At 58.2% G+C, this 15,671-nt stretch overlaps 1 protein-coding gene across 2 annotated transcripts; it reads left to right on the top strand.

Moving 5' to 3' along the window:
* The first annotated feature begins 504 nt into the window (after positions 1 to 504).
* DLK1 (delta like non-canonical Notch ligand 1) lies at positions 505 to 8,081 on the top strand. Of its 2 annotated transcripts, XM_044230419.1 has the most exons (6): positions 505 to 571; positions 1,835 to 1,898; positions 2,376 to 2,506; positions 5,483 to 5,624; positions 7,334 to 7,613; positions 7,833 to 8,081. In XM_044230419.1, exons 1-6 carry the CDS (start codon positions 505 to 507, stop codon positions 8,079 to 8,081), a joined length of 933 nt encoding a protein of 310 aa, XP_044086354.1. The 2 variants fall into 2 exon arrangements, with proteins under 2 accessions (XP_044086354.1, XP_044086353.1); XM_044230418.1 differs by having other exon boundaries at positions 7,334 to 8,081.
* Positions 8,082 to 15,671: the final 7,590 nt, after the last annotated feature.

Genomic DNA, 15,671 nt, shown 5'->3' with positions numbered 1-15,671 from the left:
GTGCTGGCCCCTTCCTGGGGTCTGCGGCCCAGCCCCGGGTCGGTCCCTGCCTCTGGTGCTAAGCGGGCCCGTGTGTGTGCGCCCGCGGGCCGTCCTGTGTACAGATCGTGTGCCCAACGTGCGCGGGGTACCTGTGCCCGTCTAGCCAAGAGCGCTCGGCGCGCGCGAGCCGCTTTCCGGGACGCCGCAGTGGTGGGGGGCGGCCCCGCGAGGGGCGGGGGTCACCGGGACTGGCCGGCGCCGGCCCCGTGCGCGCGGAGGCGGGGGCGGGGGGCGGGGGCCGCGGGGGGGCGGCGGTACGAAAAGGGCGGCGCGCGCGGCGGCAGAGGCAGCTCGGCGGCGGCGGCGGCGGAGAGCGCAGCGCGCAGCCCGGTGCAGCCCTGGCTTTCCCCTCGCCGCGCGCCCGCGCCCCCTTCCGCGTCCGCAACCAGAAGCCCAGCGCGGCGCCCGGAGCCGGACCCGCGCCAGCGCCGCTCCCGGGACCGCGACCCCGGCCGCCCCGCGATGACCGCGACCGCAGCCCTCCTGCCCGTCCTCTTGCTCCTGCTGGCCTTCGGCCACAGTGTCCATGGTGAGCGCACCCCCCGCCCCCCGCCTGGCGGCCTGGCTCGCGCCCCCTCTGGGGAAGCCTGCGACGCCCCCCGCCCAGCCGCCGGGTGCCCCGCGCGCCCCGTCCCATGCGCCCCAACTCACGCCCTGTCCCGCCTAACCCTAAGCCCCGCACGCTGCTGCCTCGCCCTCCCCGCCACCCTCGCATGCCAAAGCCCCGGCCCTGGGGTCCCGGAGAGGGGTGGGGGCAGGGGAAGTGTGGGACCCCTCCCAGTCCCTTCCCGCCCCGCAGAAGTGGCGCTCGCAGGGGTGTCAGTGCGCGGAGAGAGGAGGTATGGAGAAACGAGGTGATGCTCGGGAGCCCTGTGTGGAAATGCTCTGGGGTGCAACTTTGGGGTGTCGCTGCGTGTGCGTTCAGGAAGAGGTCTGTGGGGGCAGCGGGGGGTGGCTTTGCCGTCGCAGCCCCGGAGCCCTGCGCGAGCCCCTCCTGCGTGGCGTTTCTCTCGGTGAGGGGCTGCGACACTTCTGTCTGCAGCGGCCATCTGTCTCTGACAGTGAGAGAGTTGCCCCTTCCCGCAGTGCCCCCCGCCCCCACTGCACCAGCGCTGATGGGGGAGCTGTCTGGAAAGCTGGGGAGCTAGTTGTCGTGAATGCACACAGTAGGCACGGAGGAAAGTGTCCGCATCTCTAAACAGTGTCAGAAATGCAGAATCTGTTTTGCAAAAACCCTTGCGTCTTTCTAATAGGAAGAGTATGGGGTGGGGGAAATTGGGGGAATTTGACCTGCGCACCTGGTTTAACGGGGATTAACCTTTAAGAAAAATCCTGAAGCCTTACCTGCGAGGCTGCCAGGTGAAACTGTCTGGCCTTTTCCGAAGCTGAATGCCTCCAAACCTGCTCCCCATTTTAGGCTCACTTTGCGAAAGTGAGGGCTTGGCTGTGGGCCCAGGGGTCAGAATCTTTCCATTCACTGACTCCATATCCCCGCTTTTAACATTTGAGGTTTCATGTTCTTGGGGGGGTAGGGGTGGAATTAGGTGTCTAAGCTGCTCCTAGGAACGAGGCGGTTTACTGTGGTCACTTGATAACCAGGAACATGGCAGGGATTTTTTTTCCCCCTGAGTGGGCTGATGTGAGATGCCTACTGTGTGCCAGGCTGCTGGGACCGGAGAGGGTGTTTGACTTCCCCCAGGGTGTCAGCTGTGGGCTGCTGGGGAGAAGACAGACTTTGCCTTGGCCTCTGGGGCCTCTTGGGGTGAATGGTGTAACGTTTCTTGTGCCTCAGGAGCTGAATGCTTCCCGGCCTGCCACCCCCAAAATGGATTCTGTGAGGATGACAATGTTTGCAGGTAATGGGGTGGCTCTCCTGACGTAGCTCGTAGGTGGTCAGGGCAGAATCCTGGGGAGTCGGGGTGTCAGGCAGGAAGAGGGGGGCTTGGTTGCTGGGTTGCGGCAAACTGCTTCCTCGCCCCCGCAGGAAACTGGTGGGGGGGGTGAGGGGGAGCAGAGGAGGAGAAGAGGGCAGGGGGCAGGGGACAGCCATGACTCCTCTCTGCTGACGCAGAAGTGGGGGTGTTGGGAGAGCCCCTCGCAGGGTGAGACCAGTGCAGGCCACTGCGGCAAGATGCAGTGCTCCCCCCCAGCCCCCGGGCTCTCAGGGACCCCGGAGTCCTGTTCAGGTGACTGGTGTTTGCTTCCTGGGACCTGCTGGCACGGTACCATGCAGATACCCCCAAGGGATCTTGGCTCCACAGAAGGCAGCCTGAGCTCCCCCTGCATTCCTGCTCCCCCATATGTCCCCATCTTTCTCCCCCCCACCCCTACAGGTGCCAGCCTGGTTGGCAGGGTCCCCTGTGTGACCAGTGCATGACCTTTCCCGGCTGTGTTAACGGACTGTGCGTGGAACCCTGGCAGTGCATTTGTGACGACGGCTGGGACGGGAACCTCTGCGACACAGGTTGGCGCCCCACCCCATCCCTGCCCTGGGCGCCCAGCCACCTCCTTCCAGCCTGTGGCGGCCTCCCCTCCCCCTCCCGCCTCATTCCCACAGCCCAGGGCTCTGTAAGGTAACGATCTGTTAATATACTTCCCGCTGGTGCCCAGAGCCTCCTCACAGGTGGACTTAGATTTGTTCCCCTCTGCTCCCCCAGCACCCAGAGATGGCCCTCTGGGGGGGGGCCCGGCAGGGAGCTGCCAGTTGAATAAAGAGGCACAACATTAAGCACATGCCACACAAAGCTGAACGGGTAGAGACCTGGGTATCCTCTTGGGGTCACTAAAGCTCTGAGGGGGTAGAGACTGGGGGTAGGGGGGTCACAGAGCCAAGCCTCCAGGAAATGCACACAGGAGGCTGCAAAAACACATGAACAAACAAACAAACGAAAGGGCGGGGGCGGGGGTGGGGAGCAGGCGCTGAGTCAGGGCCTGTAGGCAGGGCAGGGCTGGTGTGGTCCGTGCGTCAGGTGTAGGGGGAGGCTGGGGGTCGGCAAGGCTGAGATGCCGTCAGAGTACAGATCGGTGTTATCGGTTGATTTCATTAATTTATGCGATCTTTGTCCTTCGTTACCCCAAGCAAATTGAGAGTTGGCCGTCACTGCATTTTTAGGCTACAAAATGTCCATTAAAGACCATTCTCATTTGGCAGGACCTGCCCGGAAGCCTGGGCAAACGGGAGTCCTCGAAAAACGTCCCAGCAGCGTAGGGCAGCTGCCACAGGGCCTCTGTCCTTCGGTCGGTCCTCAGCCTTAGCAGGGCATGAGGGGTACCGATAGGGAAATCGAGGCCAGAGGAAGTCAAAGGCTGCACTTAGGGACACAGAAGGGGTTGGGAGAAAAGCCAGCTAAAATCCCTTGTCCTAGCCCCAGAACTGGGGTAAATCTCATCTGGGGTCATTCATAATCCCCACCCTTAAGGACCACGGAAGAGTGTGTTGTGACCACCCACCCCTGCCCCCCATCACCAGGGCAACAGGCTTTCCTCATCGAGCCCCCCCCAGCACAACGTTGTCTCAGGTCCTTAAAGGCCCTACAGGTGACTCACGCTGGGATCAGCAGTAGCCTTGCTACCCCTCCGCCCCCTCCCCTTGGAGCTGCTTTGAGACCCACAGGATCCCAGAAAAGCTACCTCTTGAGGTTGGGACTTTAAGCCTGGAGCCCACCCTCCTTGGTGTCTGGTTCAGGATTGCCCCCTCCCTGCCCATGGAGTTTTCCAGACAAAACGTTCCCTCCTCCTTGGGTTGACAAAGCCTCTCAGTCTGGGACTCTGGGTCCAGAGGAAACAGCCCTCCGGGTAATTAGCCGCTCTCTCCCTTTCTCCAGGTCTCTGAGGGTGTCCGGGTCGCAGCTGCTGCCCCGGCAGAGACCCCCGGCAGCTTTCTCCCCTGCCGCGGCTTAATCTACCCTACTTTGCGGCTTGAGGCCCAGGAGTTGGAAGAGTAGGATTGTCCTTTGGACCAAGCGGGTGGGGGGTGGTGGTCTCCGGCTCCCGAGCTCAAATTTGAGATTCCCAGTAATGGAGTTGCTGAGAGCCAGGACTGGGAGCGGCTGCCAAGGCTTCTCCAGCGAGCCGGGCTGGCACCTTTCCGTTATGGTAACGATAAATTCTCTTGATGTCCCCTTACACCAAGCCAGGCTCCCGGGGAATGCCTTGTAGGCTCTGGACAGGCCGTCAGCATGATGTTCCGGCTCTTCCTTGTGGACGGATTGCCACCTTCCCTACACGAGGGCGCGGGGCTCCTTAAAAAGGGAGGGGGGGATCCGCACACGTGTGGCCTCAGCACTGCGGACCCCCACCCACTCTGCCTTAACTTACTGCCTTTGTATTTGTCAGGTGCCCCAGGGCAGCTCAAACAAACGTAGGAAACCAAAAAGGCCCCCCTGTACCTCCCCCAGGCCCACCAGGGAGAGCCCCTCCTTTTGTCAGTGGGGAAAGTGAGGCACAGAGTGGGGAGGAGATGAACCGTGAGGCCGGTCTTCGAAAAGGTCCCTCCCCACCCTGCCTGGGGGCTGGGGTCTGCACTGGCAGAGAGCCCCTGACCCAGGCCCCTTTGTTCTGTGGTCCCTGGCTCACCAGGCCCCACATAATGAAGGGTGCGTGACGGGAGGTGTAAAAGGCCGCAGACATGTAGCAGTGCTCATGGAAACCCGCACGGACGGGAGAGCACTCAGACACTTCTGATTTCGCTGCCTTCAAAAGATGCAGCCTTTTCATCGGGAGCCCCTCCGCTCTCTCGCTCGCAGAAAGAGCGACCACCAGGAGGTGGAGGCATTGCTGGGGCTAAATCAGGTTTCTTGATTCCCGGCAGGAGTCTTCCCCACCCCCACCCCGTCTCCTGCCGCCCCGTATCCCCCCGCAACGGCCCTCCGTGATGGTGGAGTGTGAAGGGCAGCTGGTGTTTCTAACAGCTGGCGGCACGCTCGCCCTGAATGGCAGGGACCAACCCCCCCACCCCCAATAGGAGAAGCTGGACATGAAAATTTGTCTGGGGAGGCAGGCCCCAGGGAGCCTTGGCCTGGCACACATCCCGTTGTGCAGGGAGGGAAGGGGTCTGCAGTGAAAGTCATGCGGCCGGACCAGAGAGGTGACCCGGTGCCAGGAAACGGGACAGCTGTCCTGGGTTGAGGAGCAGTGGGCAGCCGTGACTTTCTGTCCCTGTGACCTACCCCAAGGGAGCCACTTCATCTCCCTGAGCTGCTTAAACCACTGCAGAGTTTCGGGGGGGCCACTACACCCTCTTCCTCGGGACCTCATTTGGTGACCATTGGTGGTGGCCACAAACACAAACACCGAGGCAGCTCACGTCGGGTCCCCCCCCCCACCCTCGTTGACCAGCCAGAGGGCTCTGTCCTTCCCCCTCCAACCCAGAAAGCCCTCCTTCCAGCCTCCTTCCCTGGAGGAGGGGATGAGAAAGTCTGCTTTTCCCTCCCCACCCCAGATGTGCGGGCGTGCGCCTCGACCCCCTGCGCCAACAACGGCACCTGCGCGAACCTCGATTCCGGCCAGTACGAGTGCTCCTGCGCCCCTGGCTTCTCGGGAAAGGACTGTCAGAAGAAGGACGGGCCCTGCGTGATCAACGGGTAAATACTCTTTCCGACTCTGGGATCTGATGAATGCTGCTTTGATTCTTGCTTCACACCCCTAAAGACCCTTTCAGCCCAGCCCGGCTGGACCTGTCGCCTGACAAAGGAGTAAGTGCCCGTCCTGCAGCCCCGCGGGAGGCCGTCCAGGATCGGGGTACTTATGGGGGAGTGTGTCATTTCCATCATTGCCGAAGTGACCCTGAAGGTGATTTCGTATTCCTTCCATGCCCCCAAGTCCCGATGCGCATGCGTGACGGTGGCCGGGGCCGCTGACGGGAGCAGGGAGCCACACAGTGTTGGAAGGGCAGCCCCGGGGGGGCTGAGACTTTTTGTGAAACCCACTCACTGCGTTTTAGGGGGTGGTTTTGGGGGGAACTGACAGACTCTGCAGCTGAGTTTTCGGGGCTGTCTTGGGGGATCCTGCTAGGCAGAGAAGAGAGGGGTCTTTGGCCAGTGGGGCTGGTGGGGGGGTGAGGGCTGGAGGGGGTGTTCAGCTCTCAGCTGCCTTCGGTGGGGCTGGGGCTCTGGGACTTCTGAGCAGTGGGCACAACTGACAAGAAGGGCCACTTGCTTTCTAGCCCCCAAGCCGTTTCCTGCCCTTATCTGTTGAGCCACACGGAGCCCACCCAGCCGTCTGCTGGGGCTTAAGCGGAGCAGGTCCCGGGCCAGGAGCTGGTGGGGTGGGGGAGACAGCCGCTACCAGGCAGAAGCAGCTTATCTTGACCCGACATTCCAGGGGGCTGTGGAGGACCCCGGAGCCGGCAGAGGCTACAAACAGGCATTTGTGCAGCCTGTAAAGATCAATGTTCAGAGGGGGTCAGAGGAGAGGGGGGTCACACCCGAAGTCCACGTCTGCTTATTTGTGGGATGGGAAAATACGGAGCGAAACCTTTAAAATATTTTGCTTTTCTCCCCAACCAACTTGAACCAGTCTGTCAAAATAGAGCCCAGGGTCCTTGAAGTTCCTTCAGAGCCCAGCTCCCGTACAGACCCTCCCCTCCAAGTGACAATGCTGATTTCTCGTGCTTACAGCTCCTTTCTTCCCCCGGATTTGGTATTTATCAGATGACAAAGGGTCTGCTCCTTTTAAAGCACTTAAATTAAATGCTCCTGTGCTCCGCTCTGAGCAAACAGCCCGTCTGGTCTGCATGCCGCACTTGGGTGAATGGCCCACTATCAAACCGCTGGGCACAGATGCCGGCCGGGCCAGCAGACAGACCGAGGCTTTCTTTCACTCCGAGTGTCCCCAAGGGCTTCCCGTACAATAGTCTGCAAGCTCTCTCCGCAGAAAACGACAATAGGATCACAATCAGGGTGGTGGTGTGGCTCGGGGAGCTGGTGGACAGTACGGGGGCCTAGGCACCCCCTAACCCCCCCCCCTCAGCGGCCCAGGGATGGAGCTAAGGGAGGGGGCTCGCTCCAGCCCTGGGTCATCACTAACTTTGCCTGTGGGCCTCAGTTTCCCCACCTGACCAGGTCGGAGAGAGGACCTAAGAGGTGGGAGAGGAGACCGTCATTGGCCGGGGAGGTCAGGCCCCTTCCAGGCTGGCCGCTGGAGGGAGGGTGAGGCGTCCAGCTCGGACCGTCAGGGAGCCCCTCTCGGGCAGGCAGGACAGCGCCTGGCGTCTCCCTGGCCGGCCCCTGGCACCACCGTCCTAGTCCAGCCGCCGAGGGCCCTGTACCATGTCCCCCCTCTTGTTCCGCAGCTCCCCCTGTCAGCATGGAGGCACCTGCGTGGATGACGAGGGCCGGGCCTCCCATGCCTCCTGCCTGTGCCCCCCTGGCTTCTCCGGCAATTTCTGCGAGATCGTGGCCAACAGCTGCACCCCCAACCCGTGCGAGAACCAGGGCATCTGCACCGACATCGGGGGCGACTTCCGCTGCCGATGCCCCGCCGGCTTCGTGGACAAGACGTGCAGCCGCCCCGTGGGGAACTGCGCCTCCGACCCGTGCCTCAACGGGGGCACCTGCTGGCAGCACACCCAGGTGAGGTACGAGTGTGTGTGCAAGCCCGAGTTCACGGGCCCCCTCTGCGGCCGGAAGCGCGCCCCCAGCCCCCAGCAGGTCACCCGTCTGCCCAGCGGGTACGGGCTCACCTACCGCCTGACCCCCGGGGTGCACGAGCTGCCGGTGCCCCAGCCCGAGCACCGCATCCTCAAGGTGTCCATGAAGGAGCTCAACAAGAACACCCCCCTCCTCTCCGAGGGCCAGGCCATCTGCTTCACGGTCCTGGGCGTGCTGACCAGTCTGGTGGTGCTGGGCACCGTGGGTATCGTCTTCCTCAACAAGTGTGAGGCCTGGGTGTCCAACCTGCGCTACAGCCGGAGGCTGCGGCAGAAGAAGAACCTGCTGCTTCGTTACAACAGCGGCGAGGACCTCGCGGTCAACATCATCTTCCCCGAGAAGATCGACATGGCCACCTTCACCAAGGAGGCCGGCGAAGACGACATCTAAGCGGCGTCCCCGCCGGCCCCTCTCTGTTCTCGGGGTCCCGCAGAGCTCACTCTATGCGGTCTGTTCTCCTCTTTGTGGTGGAATTTGCTCTATTTTGTGTCGAATCTGGTGAACGCTACGCTTGCCTGTCTCACCTTTGTGTTGCTCTGTGACAAAGGCCGCGCGCCCAGAGCGTCCTCTTTCTCTCTCTTAATGCATGATCGAAACACAATAATAAGAATTTCATCTTTAAACGAGTAAAAGATATAAGTATGTTATTCTAAACTTTAACTTAAAATCAAAAAGACCAAAAAAAAACAAGGCAACGATGCCGGGACTCGGTGCCGACACCCCTCCCCGAAGGGGTCTCGGCCGCGGTCCCCGTGAAACCGTCACGAGTGCTGTGCGTGACCACCCACTGTGACAAGGCGAAAAATCTCTTCGTTCGTCCGTCCTCACACGCCACGTCCAACGCGCACTCACATCAAGTCCAACACCGCAACCTTTAGATCTTTCCGATTGAGTTGAGATTTTGCAGAGTGCGGCGGCCGTGTGTCAGGCAGAGAGAGCGCCCCGGGTTGGCTGCTGGGGGGGGCCGGGACCTCGTCCCAGCCCTGCCACTGACTCGCTGTGTGATCCTTGGCGAGCCCCCCGCCCCCGCCCGTCCCCACCCCGGGCCCACCTCTTCCCTCCCCCGCCCCTCGAGGGAGGGGGCTGGAAGGCAGTGACTCTCCAGAGTTGTCTCTGGCTCTCGAAGTCTGAACGAGGAACGAAGGGGTATGAACCTAAACAGGTCCCGACCCTAACCATGAGGATCTGATGATGACGGGGTCTCGTCCCGGGACCCACAGGTTTTGGCCTATCCTGGAGGCACACTTGACGTTTTGAGATCGATCCTTGCTGCCTCTCTCAAAGTGGGGAGCCTCCTGGCTCGCTTTCGGTCTGGAAGCCATCGGCCCCCTTTGAGTCACACAGTGCAGCCTGACGTTGCCACTTGGGCAACCCCCAGCCACCCCTAAATCCTCAGCACTTTACCTGCCTTCCCTGTAGCTTAGAGATGTCCCTTGAAATTTAAATGCCCCTTAAACCGCAAGTGCCCCCTGGCGATATCTGAGCAGCAACACATCCTCACCAAGGTTTGCACAGGGTTTAGTGGGAAATTGTCGTTCGTGGGGCGTCTCCTAGTTCTGTGGCCCCAGGTCCCAGACCTTGGTCTACACAACTGCGGATTTAATTTGTGTTGCTGAGTTAATAACTCTCAGATCCCGGAAGACCTAGCCAGCTTCTGAATTATAAATTTGACTTTTTTTAAAAAAGAGCATCTATCTTTTTTGCAAAAATAGAAAGAAATGGGACAGAGCTCTGTTTAGCTTTCCAGCTCTTTGGGGTTGGGCAGCTAAACAGCCCTTCGGTACCAGTGAGAAATATTTTGCTTCTTAAATTATTTGGATAGAAAGCTATAGTCTCAGCTTTGTTGAGTATTACCTGCCGAGTTTACCTTGCTCCGAGTATTTATTTCCAAATCATCATCACCATCTTCCTGGTCATTTGAGTCATCCCCCCCCACACACGGACATGCGTCACCGTCACTGTACGACCATTGATTGTCACCTTCAGCCTCCAACCGCTGCCCCCGTCCCTCATCATCCTGAGTCAGAGCATGACTGTCATGTCCTCCAGCTCTCTGTGCCCCATCCAAGCCCCTGTCCCCATCGCTCCCAGTCCCCAAGCCCCTCCCACCCCTGCCCCCCTGTCCCTGGTCCTCTGCAGGCAGAGGCCTGTCACCCCTTGAGCCCTCCCAAGTCCCTTTCTCGCCCGCCTGCCTCTGGGCATGATCCTCAACCCCAAGACCCTGTCACCCTTGCCCGCCACCACCTCCCACCCTAAGCGCCCGTGCCCCTCCCCTTCCTACCCTCACGCCCCACCACCCCACCCCTGGACTCGGAGAGCGCCCGCCCCACGTCCCTTCTCCCCCATGTCATTCAGTCATCATCTCGTCTCATCCTGAGCTCGTTTTGAGAGAGAAAAAATTTAAAAAGACAACAAAAAAGAAACGTTGGCATGGCCGGGCGGGCGTCTGGCACCCCGCCCGGCCTCTCTCGCGTGAGACCTTGACCGAGTCTGCCAACTGTTCTGACCCAGTTTCCCCAAACACGAAATTCTGAGATTGGCCCAACTGATTCGATTCTCGTTCCACGCTTTCCATCTCCGTGCTGTCAAGAGCAGCGCACCTGCCCCCCGCATGCCCGCCCCACCGACGACAAGGGAAAGCATCCCAGTGTCGCTCCTCGACCCCTCCCCATCCGTCCACCGACTCATCCTCCATTCATTCGATCAGAAAGCATTTCCAGCACCTGCTGCGTGCAAGGCAGCGTGCCGGGAGCTGTGCGGCTCGCAGGATGAGGGCAGTCTGGGGGGGAGCGGACACACCCGTGTCCCCAGGAAGCCAAGCAGTGCAGGTAAAATGCCGTGGGAGCAGGGGAGTCCTGACCAGACGCCCTTACAGCCCGACCACCGTACCTTCCACGTGACAGATGACCTCTTACCAGCACACGACGAGGCCACCCCACCCAAATTCCACCACGCCCACTCACACACATCCCGCGAAATCAGAACGGTGTCCGCAGCCTCGACACGGTCTTCACGTCATGCAGAAATGGTCCAGTCCATCCTTTATGGGGTAACCAGATTCTGCTGAGAGTGTTGGGCTCTTTGGCTACCCAAGCGCACCTCGTGTGTGTTTGGAGTAGTGTGTAGTTTACGAAACAAACGGAGAAGCTCAAAGACAGCTGTCGAAGACGTGACCACCATTCGGTCCCAAAATTGAGAGAGGAGGAGGCGTGATGATCTTTTCTGTAACCAAAACATTTCAAAAATGTCAATGACGCTCTTTTTAGCTTTCCCGTTTCCTTAAACCAGACAAGCAAAAAATTTTGTTTATTGAAAAATAAACAAAACCCAAGGGCTATTGGTGTGTTTCTTTGATTTGCTGTGCGCCGGGCTACCGCGGTCCCTTCCCGCTGGCGGCCTTGGCCCCGAGCAAGCGGGGTCAGAGGCCCATGCTTTGGAGGGCCCTGCTGGGGCCCAGGCTGGCCCTTCCCACGAGGGGAGGAGACCACAGGCTAAGGGCTGAGCACTTCTCACCGCCCCCCGCTCCTTCCAGATATACTCTGGGTGCCCAGAGCATGGATATTTCCTGCCCAATTGGCCCCAGCTCTTCCTTGGCTCTGTTTATAACAGTGGCTGTGGGTGGCTGGTGCGGAGGGAGCTGGGGCTCCACGGGGAGGGGGGAGGGACAAGGGGCTCCACACACAAGTGGGCCAGAGGCGAGGGTAGGCTCTCCCACCCGCCAGGTTCCAGCCCAGACCTCCGGGTAGGGGTCCCAGAATGTCACGCTGTTCTGGTCCTTCCAGAACTTAGTGCAGTTGGCATTGGACTTTGTTTGGTAGTGAGAGGGACTCAGAGGCACATCAGTATACAAGCCCCATTTAGACTCCTGGGCACGGGCTGCGAGGGACCTGCCTGTCTTACCACCCTGGCCCGGGCCACAGGCTCGCACACTCAGCGCACCCTCTTGAGTCCTGGAGCGCTGACACTGCTCAAGCCTGCCCACCCCCCCGAGAGGGGTCCCCTGGACCCTTCCTCCTGGACACAGGGGCTGCAGTCCTGTCCCTTATCCCTGCTGGCCCAAGAGGTCACCCTGGGGTAGGGTCCCTTCCCCTACTTCCTCCCACCGCCTGTCCCTGCCCTCTACGGCTCTCCTCGGCCAGGCCCCTGCCACGGCCCACCCGGCTGGCCAGCCTGGATCCGGGTGTCCCTGAGCCGCCTCCCTCCTCCTCTCCCACCGGCTCTCCCTTCTGTGCTGCTCTGCTCTCAGCTGGTGGGTGGGGGTCCCGTCAAGGCAGGGGACACATGGGAGGGACAGACAGGCGGCTACAACCTCAGACATGGAGGCTATTCTGCAAAGTGTAGGAAAAGAAGATAATGAGGCTGAGGCAACAAATGTAGAAACTTCTAAGAAAGGGATGAGTTTTCCAGGAGAAATAACAAAATGGGGCCAGCAGGAAAGGCCAGTTACCTGGAGGAGACCCCCAAGGTGAGCCAGCTGTGTGTTGCCCGACTCGGGGTCCAGAACTTTTGTCCCTTTGACAGAAGGTGGTGCCTGAGCAGAGGTACAGCTTCAGAGCAATGAGAAAGAAAAGATGAAGCCTTCCCAATTCTCTCTCTCTTTTTAAAAAAGATTTTATTTATTTATTTGACAGAGAGAGACACGGTGAGAGAGAGAACACAAGCAGGGGGATTGGGAGAGGGAGAAGCAGGTTTCTCGCAGAGCAGAGAGCCCGATGAGGGGCTCGATCCCAGGACCCTGCGAGCATGACGTGAGTCGAAGGCAGAGGCTTTAACACACTGAGCCATTCAGGTGCCCCTTTTCAATTCTTTTTCCAAAGCTAGGTGAACCCCAGTGTTCAAACCTGACAAAGTCAATGGAAGGAGAGGAAAGCCACTGTCCTTACTCCCAAACAGAGAGATGAACGTCCTCAGTGAAATGACAGAAGCAGGCAAACATTAAAAAAAAAAAAATCGTGACCAAGTAGAGCATTTTCTGGGAAAGCAAATATAATTTAATATTAATCAACAGATTCATAGGCTGTGAACCCTGGAGAGGCCCCAGGAGGGAGGAAACCGTGGCAGATCACAGGTGACTTGGCCCGGAGAAAGCCAGGTGGACGATCTCTGGGTGATTGATCAGGGCTGAAAACGGAGTATGACCTTGGAAACTGGGTGCTATGGTGGTGGGGGGATGTGCAGAGGACCCCAGAAGGGGGAAGGCCCAACCGTGGGGCAGCTGGGGTCAGCATGGGGGACACACATCAGGAGAGGCTGCGGTTGTGAGGGGTGACCCACGGTGCCCCCAGTGCAGAGCCAGCCAAGGAAAATAGCCAGTGATCTCCAAGTTCAGGAAGGGACGAGCGCTGCCCGTGGGCAGCAGGTGTACTGACTTCCCAGGAGGATACGAGGAGGGGTGCAGCTGGACGGGGATCGAAGAGAAGGTGGCCCCCAGCACGGAGCCACTTCAGGTTGGAACCCTGTTCGTGACAACCCGTGGGTCCGGGGCCGTCCGCCCAGCCAGCTACTGACCCCGCCGTGCTTCTGACGCGAGTGTCTGTGGCTTTCTTCCCTTTAGCCACTCTCTCCCGCTGTTGAAGAGGAAAACATTCGCCCCACTTTTCCCATCCGAGACCCTCCATTGTCCACAGCAGGGAGGAGGCGAAGACCCAGCGGCCCCTCACCCCCATCCCTCACTGGGTCAGGAGCTCCCAGCAACGTCGGGACTGCTGAGGGCTGAAGCTGGAGCGGCCCCAGGCATTGCTGTGCTGGGACCAGCGAAGATGCAAACGTAAGGACGGACTAAATTTCAGCCCCCCAAAATAAGTCAAAAGATTAAAAAAAAAAAAATACCATGTCAAAGGAATTGGTGCCAGAAGGAAGTAAATGATATACATTCCTGATTTTTAAAAAAAGTATCTAAGCAAACTGGGAAAGAGTGCATATATCCTTAATGTCACGAAGAATGTCTATCTCCAGCCATGTTTACTATCCTACTGGTGCATAAAACCAAGGGCAGGTGAGGCCACGTCTTACGCCCAGCAGCGGAAGGCTCTGGCTCTAGAGTCAGTGAGCCTGGCTTTGCACACGGCTCTGTCCCTGAGCTGTGCACACAGCTCTGTCCCTGAGCCACCGACCCACACCCCCATCGGCAACGAGCAGCACCTCAGTCGGCTCTGACAACTAGACCAAAATGCCATAGCCCTGGGACTTCCATGACAGACACTTTTCTCTCACAGTTGCAAGCAGTCACATTCTAGTTGAAGGCCCTCTGCCTGGCTTGGAGATGGCTGCCATCTTGCTGTGTCCTTAGGAGGAAGAGAGAGAGACAGAACTTGCACTCTCTGCTGGCTTCTTACAAGGGCACAAGTCCCATCCTGGGAGCCTCGTGACCTCCCCAAAGCCCCAACTCCAAGTACCATCACACCGGGGGCTTAAGCTTCAACATATGAGCCCTATGGGGCCGGGGGGTGGGGTGGGGATGCATTCAGTCCACAGCACGCAGATAAGGAGAGCAATTCCTTCCACTGTTCTAGAACTTCTAGCCCATGTAATAGATAAGAAAACCCAAAAAGCCTGAGGTCCGGAAAGGAGATCACATGATGATTGAAGACTGATATTATTGTCTGACACAAAAACTCAAGAGAATGATCTAAAGTGAACATGAAAGTTAGCAAGAAGGTGCACGTCCCCAACTTATCCAAAAGCCTGTATACCAGTAGTATGTCCAAAAATCGTAATGATGTACGATCCCAATGTTATAAAGATGTTAATTATCCCCCAAATTAATTTATAGCTTTAATGTTATTTATTGATATTCAATCACTAGACACTAAGGGTCCTAAAGTTGATTCAAAAACGATGAAATGGGAAGAAGAACCACGAGAAGAAACAGTGGAGGGTCAAGCTGCGCCGTCAGGTATTAAGCAGAAAACTGTATGAGTAAAAATCGCACAGGACAGACGCACAGCACTGGTTTCCTGAAGAGGGGACAGACAGACAGATGCCTGCCTGGATGGCAGCTTGGTAGGAATCTAATCTCTAGCCTCAACCGCTTATTTACCAATGTGGAAACTAAGACAAAAGATTCATGAGCCTCAGGTCCTCCCTTGAGGACAACTTTGTCCCTCAGGAGATGTTTGACAATGTGTGGAGTCTTTTTTTCATTGTCAAAGCTGGACGGGGTGTGATTGGCCCCCGATGGGTAGAGGCCACTGATGCTGCCACCCAGCCGACAAAGACAAGACAATCAGCTTAACATAGAATTATTTGGCCCCAAATGGAGATTGTGCCCAGGTAGAGAAACCCTGGTCCAGGTTGATGGATCAGGGACGAATCCATGGCAGCGCCATGTTGAGCGCCTCAGCTCCAAGTCTGCTGAGCTGTAACGTACACACAACGTTGTGCCAGTTTCAGGCGTCCGACGTGATGACGTGATGACGTGATGTGCGTGTATATTGCAAAATAATCACTGCTGTGAGGTTGGTTGACACACCCTTCACTTCTCATCGAGACCCTTTGGTTGTAGTGGGGACAACAGTTCAGATCCACTCTCCAGGTGACTTTCAAGGGTACAATTCAGGGGCACCTGGGTGGCTCAGTGGGTTAAACCACTGCCTTCGGCTCAGGTCATGATCTCAGGGTCCTGGGATCGAGCCCCGCATCAGGCTCTCTGCTCAGCAGGGAGTCTGCTTCCTCCTCTCTCTCTGCCTGCTTGTCATCTCTCTCTGTCAAATAAATAAATAAAATCTTAAAAAAAAAAAAAGGGTACAATTCAGTATTGTGACCTCTAGTCACGACACTGCATGGGGCTCCTGGACTTAACCGCTGATAACTGGTGCTTTGTCCCCCTCGACCAGCATCTCCTTGTTCCCCCACCCGCACCTCTGGTATCACCAACCTACTCTCTATTTCTAGGAGTTCACCTTCTTCAGATCACATAGCCTTTGTCTTTCTCTTATTTCGTTTAGACTTACACACTCAGGACTCATCCGTGTTTTCACA

The sequence above is a fragment of the Neovison vison genome, chromosome 13 (assembly GCF_020171115.1).
Source record: "Neovison vison isolate M4711 chromosome 13, ASM_NN_V1, whole genome shotgun sequence".
In the NCBI taxonomy this organism is placed as follows: Eukaryota; Metazoa; Chordata; class Mammalia; order Carnivora; family Mustelidae; genus Neogale; species Neogale vison.
This window is presented reverse-complemented; position numbering and strand designations above follow the sequence as displayed.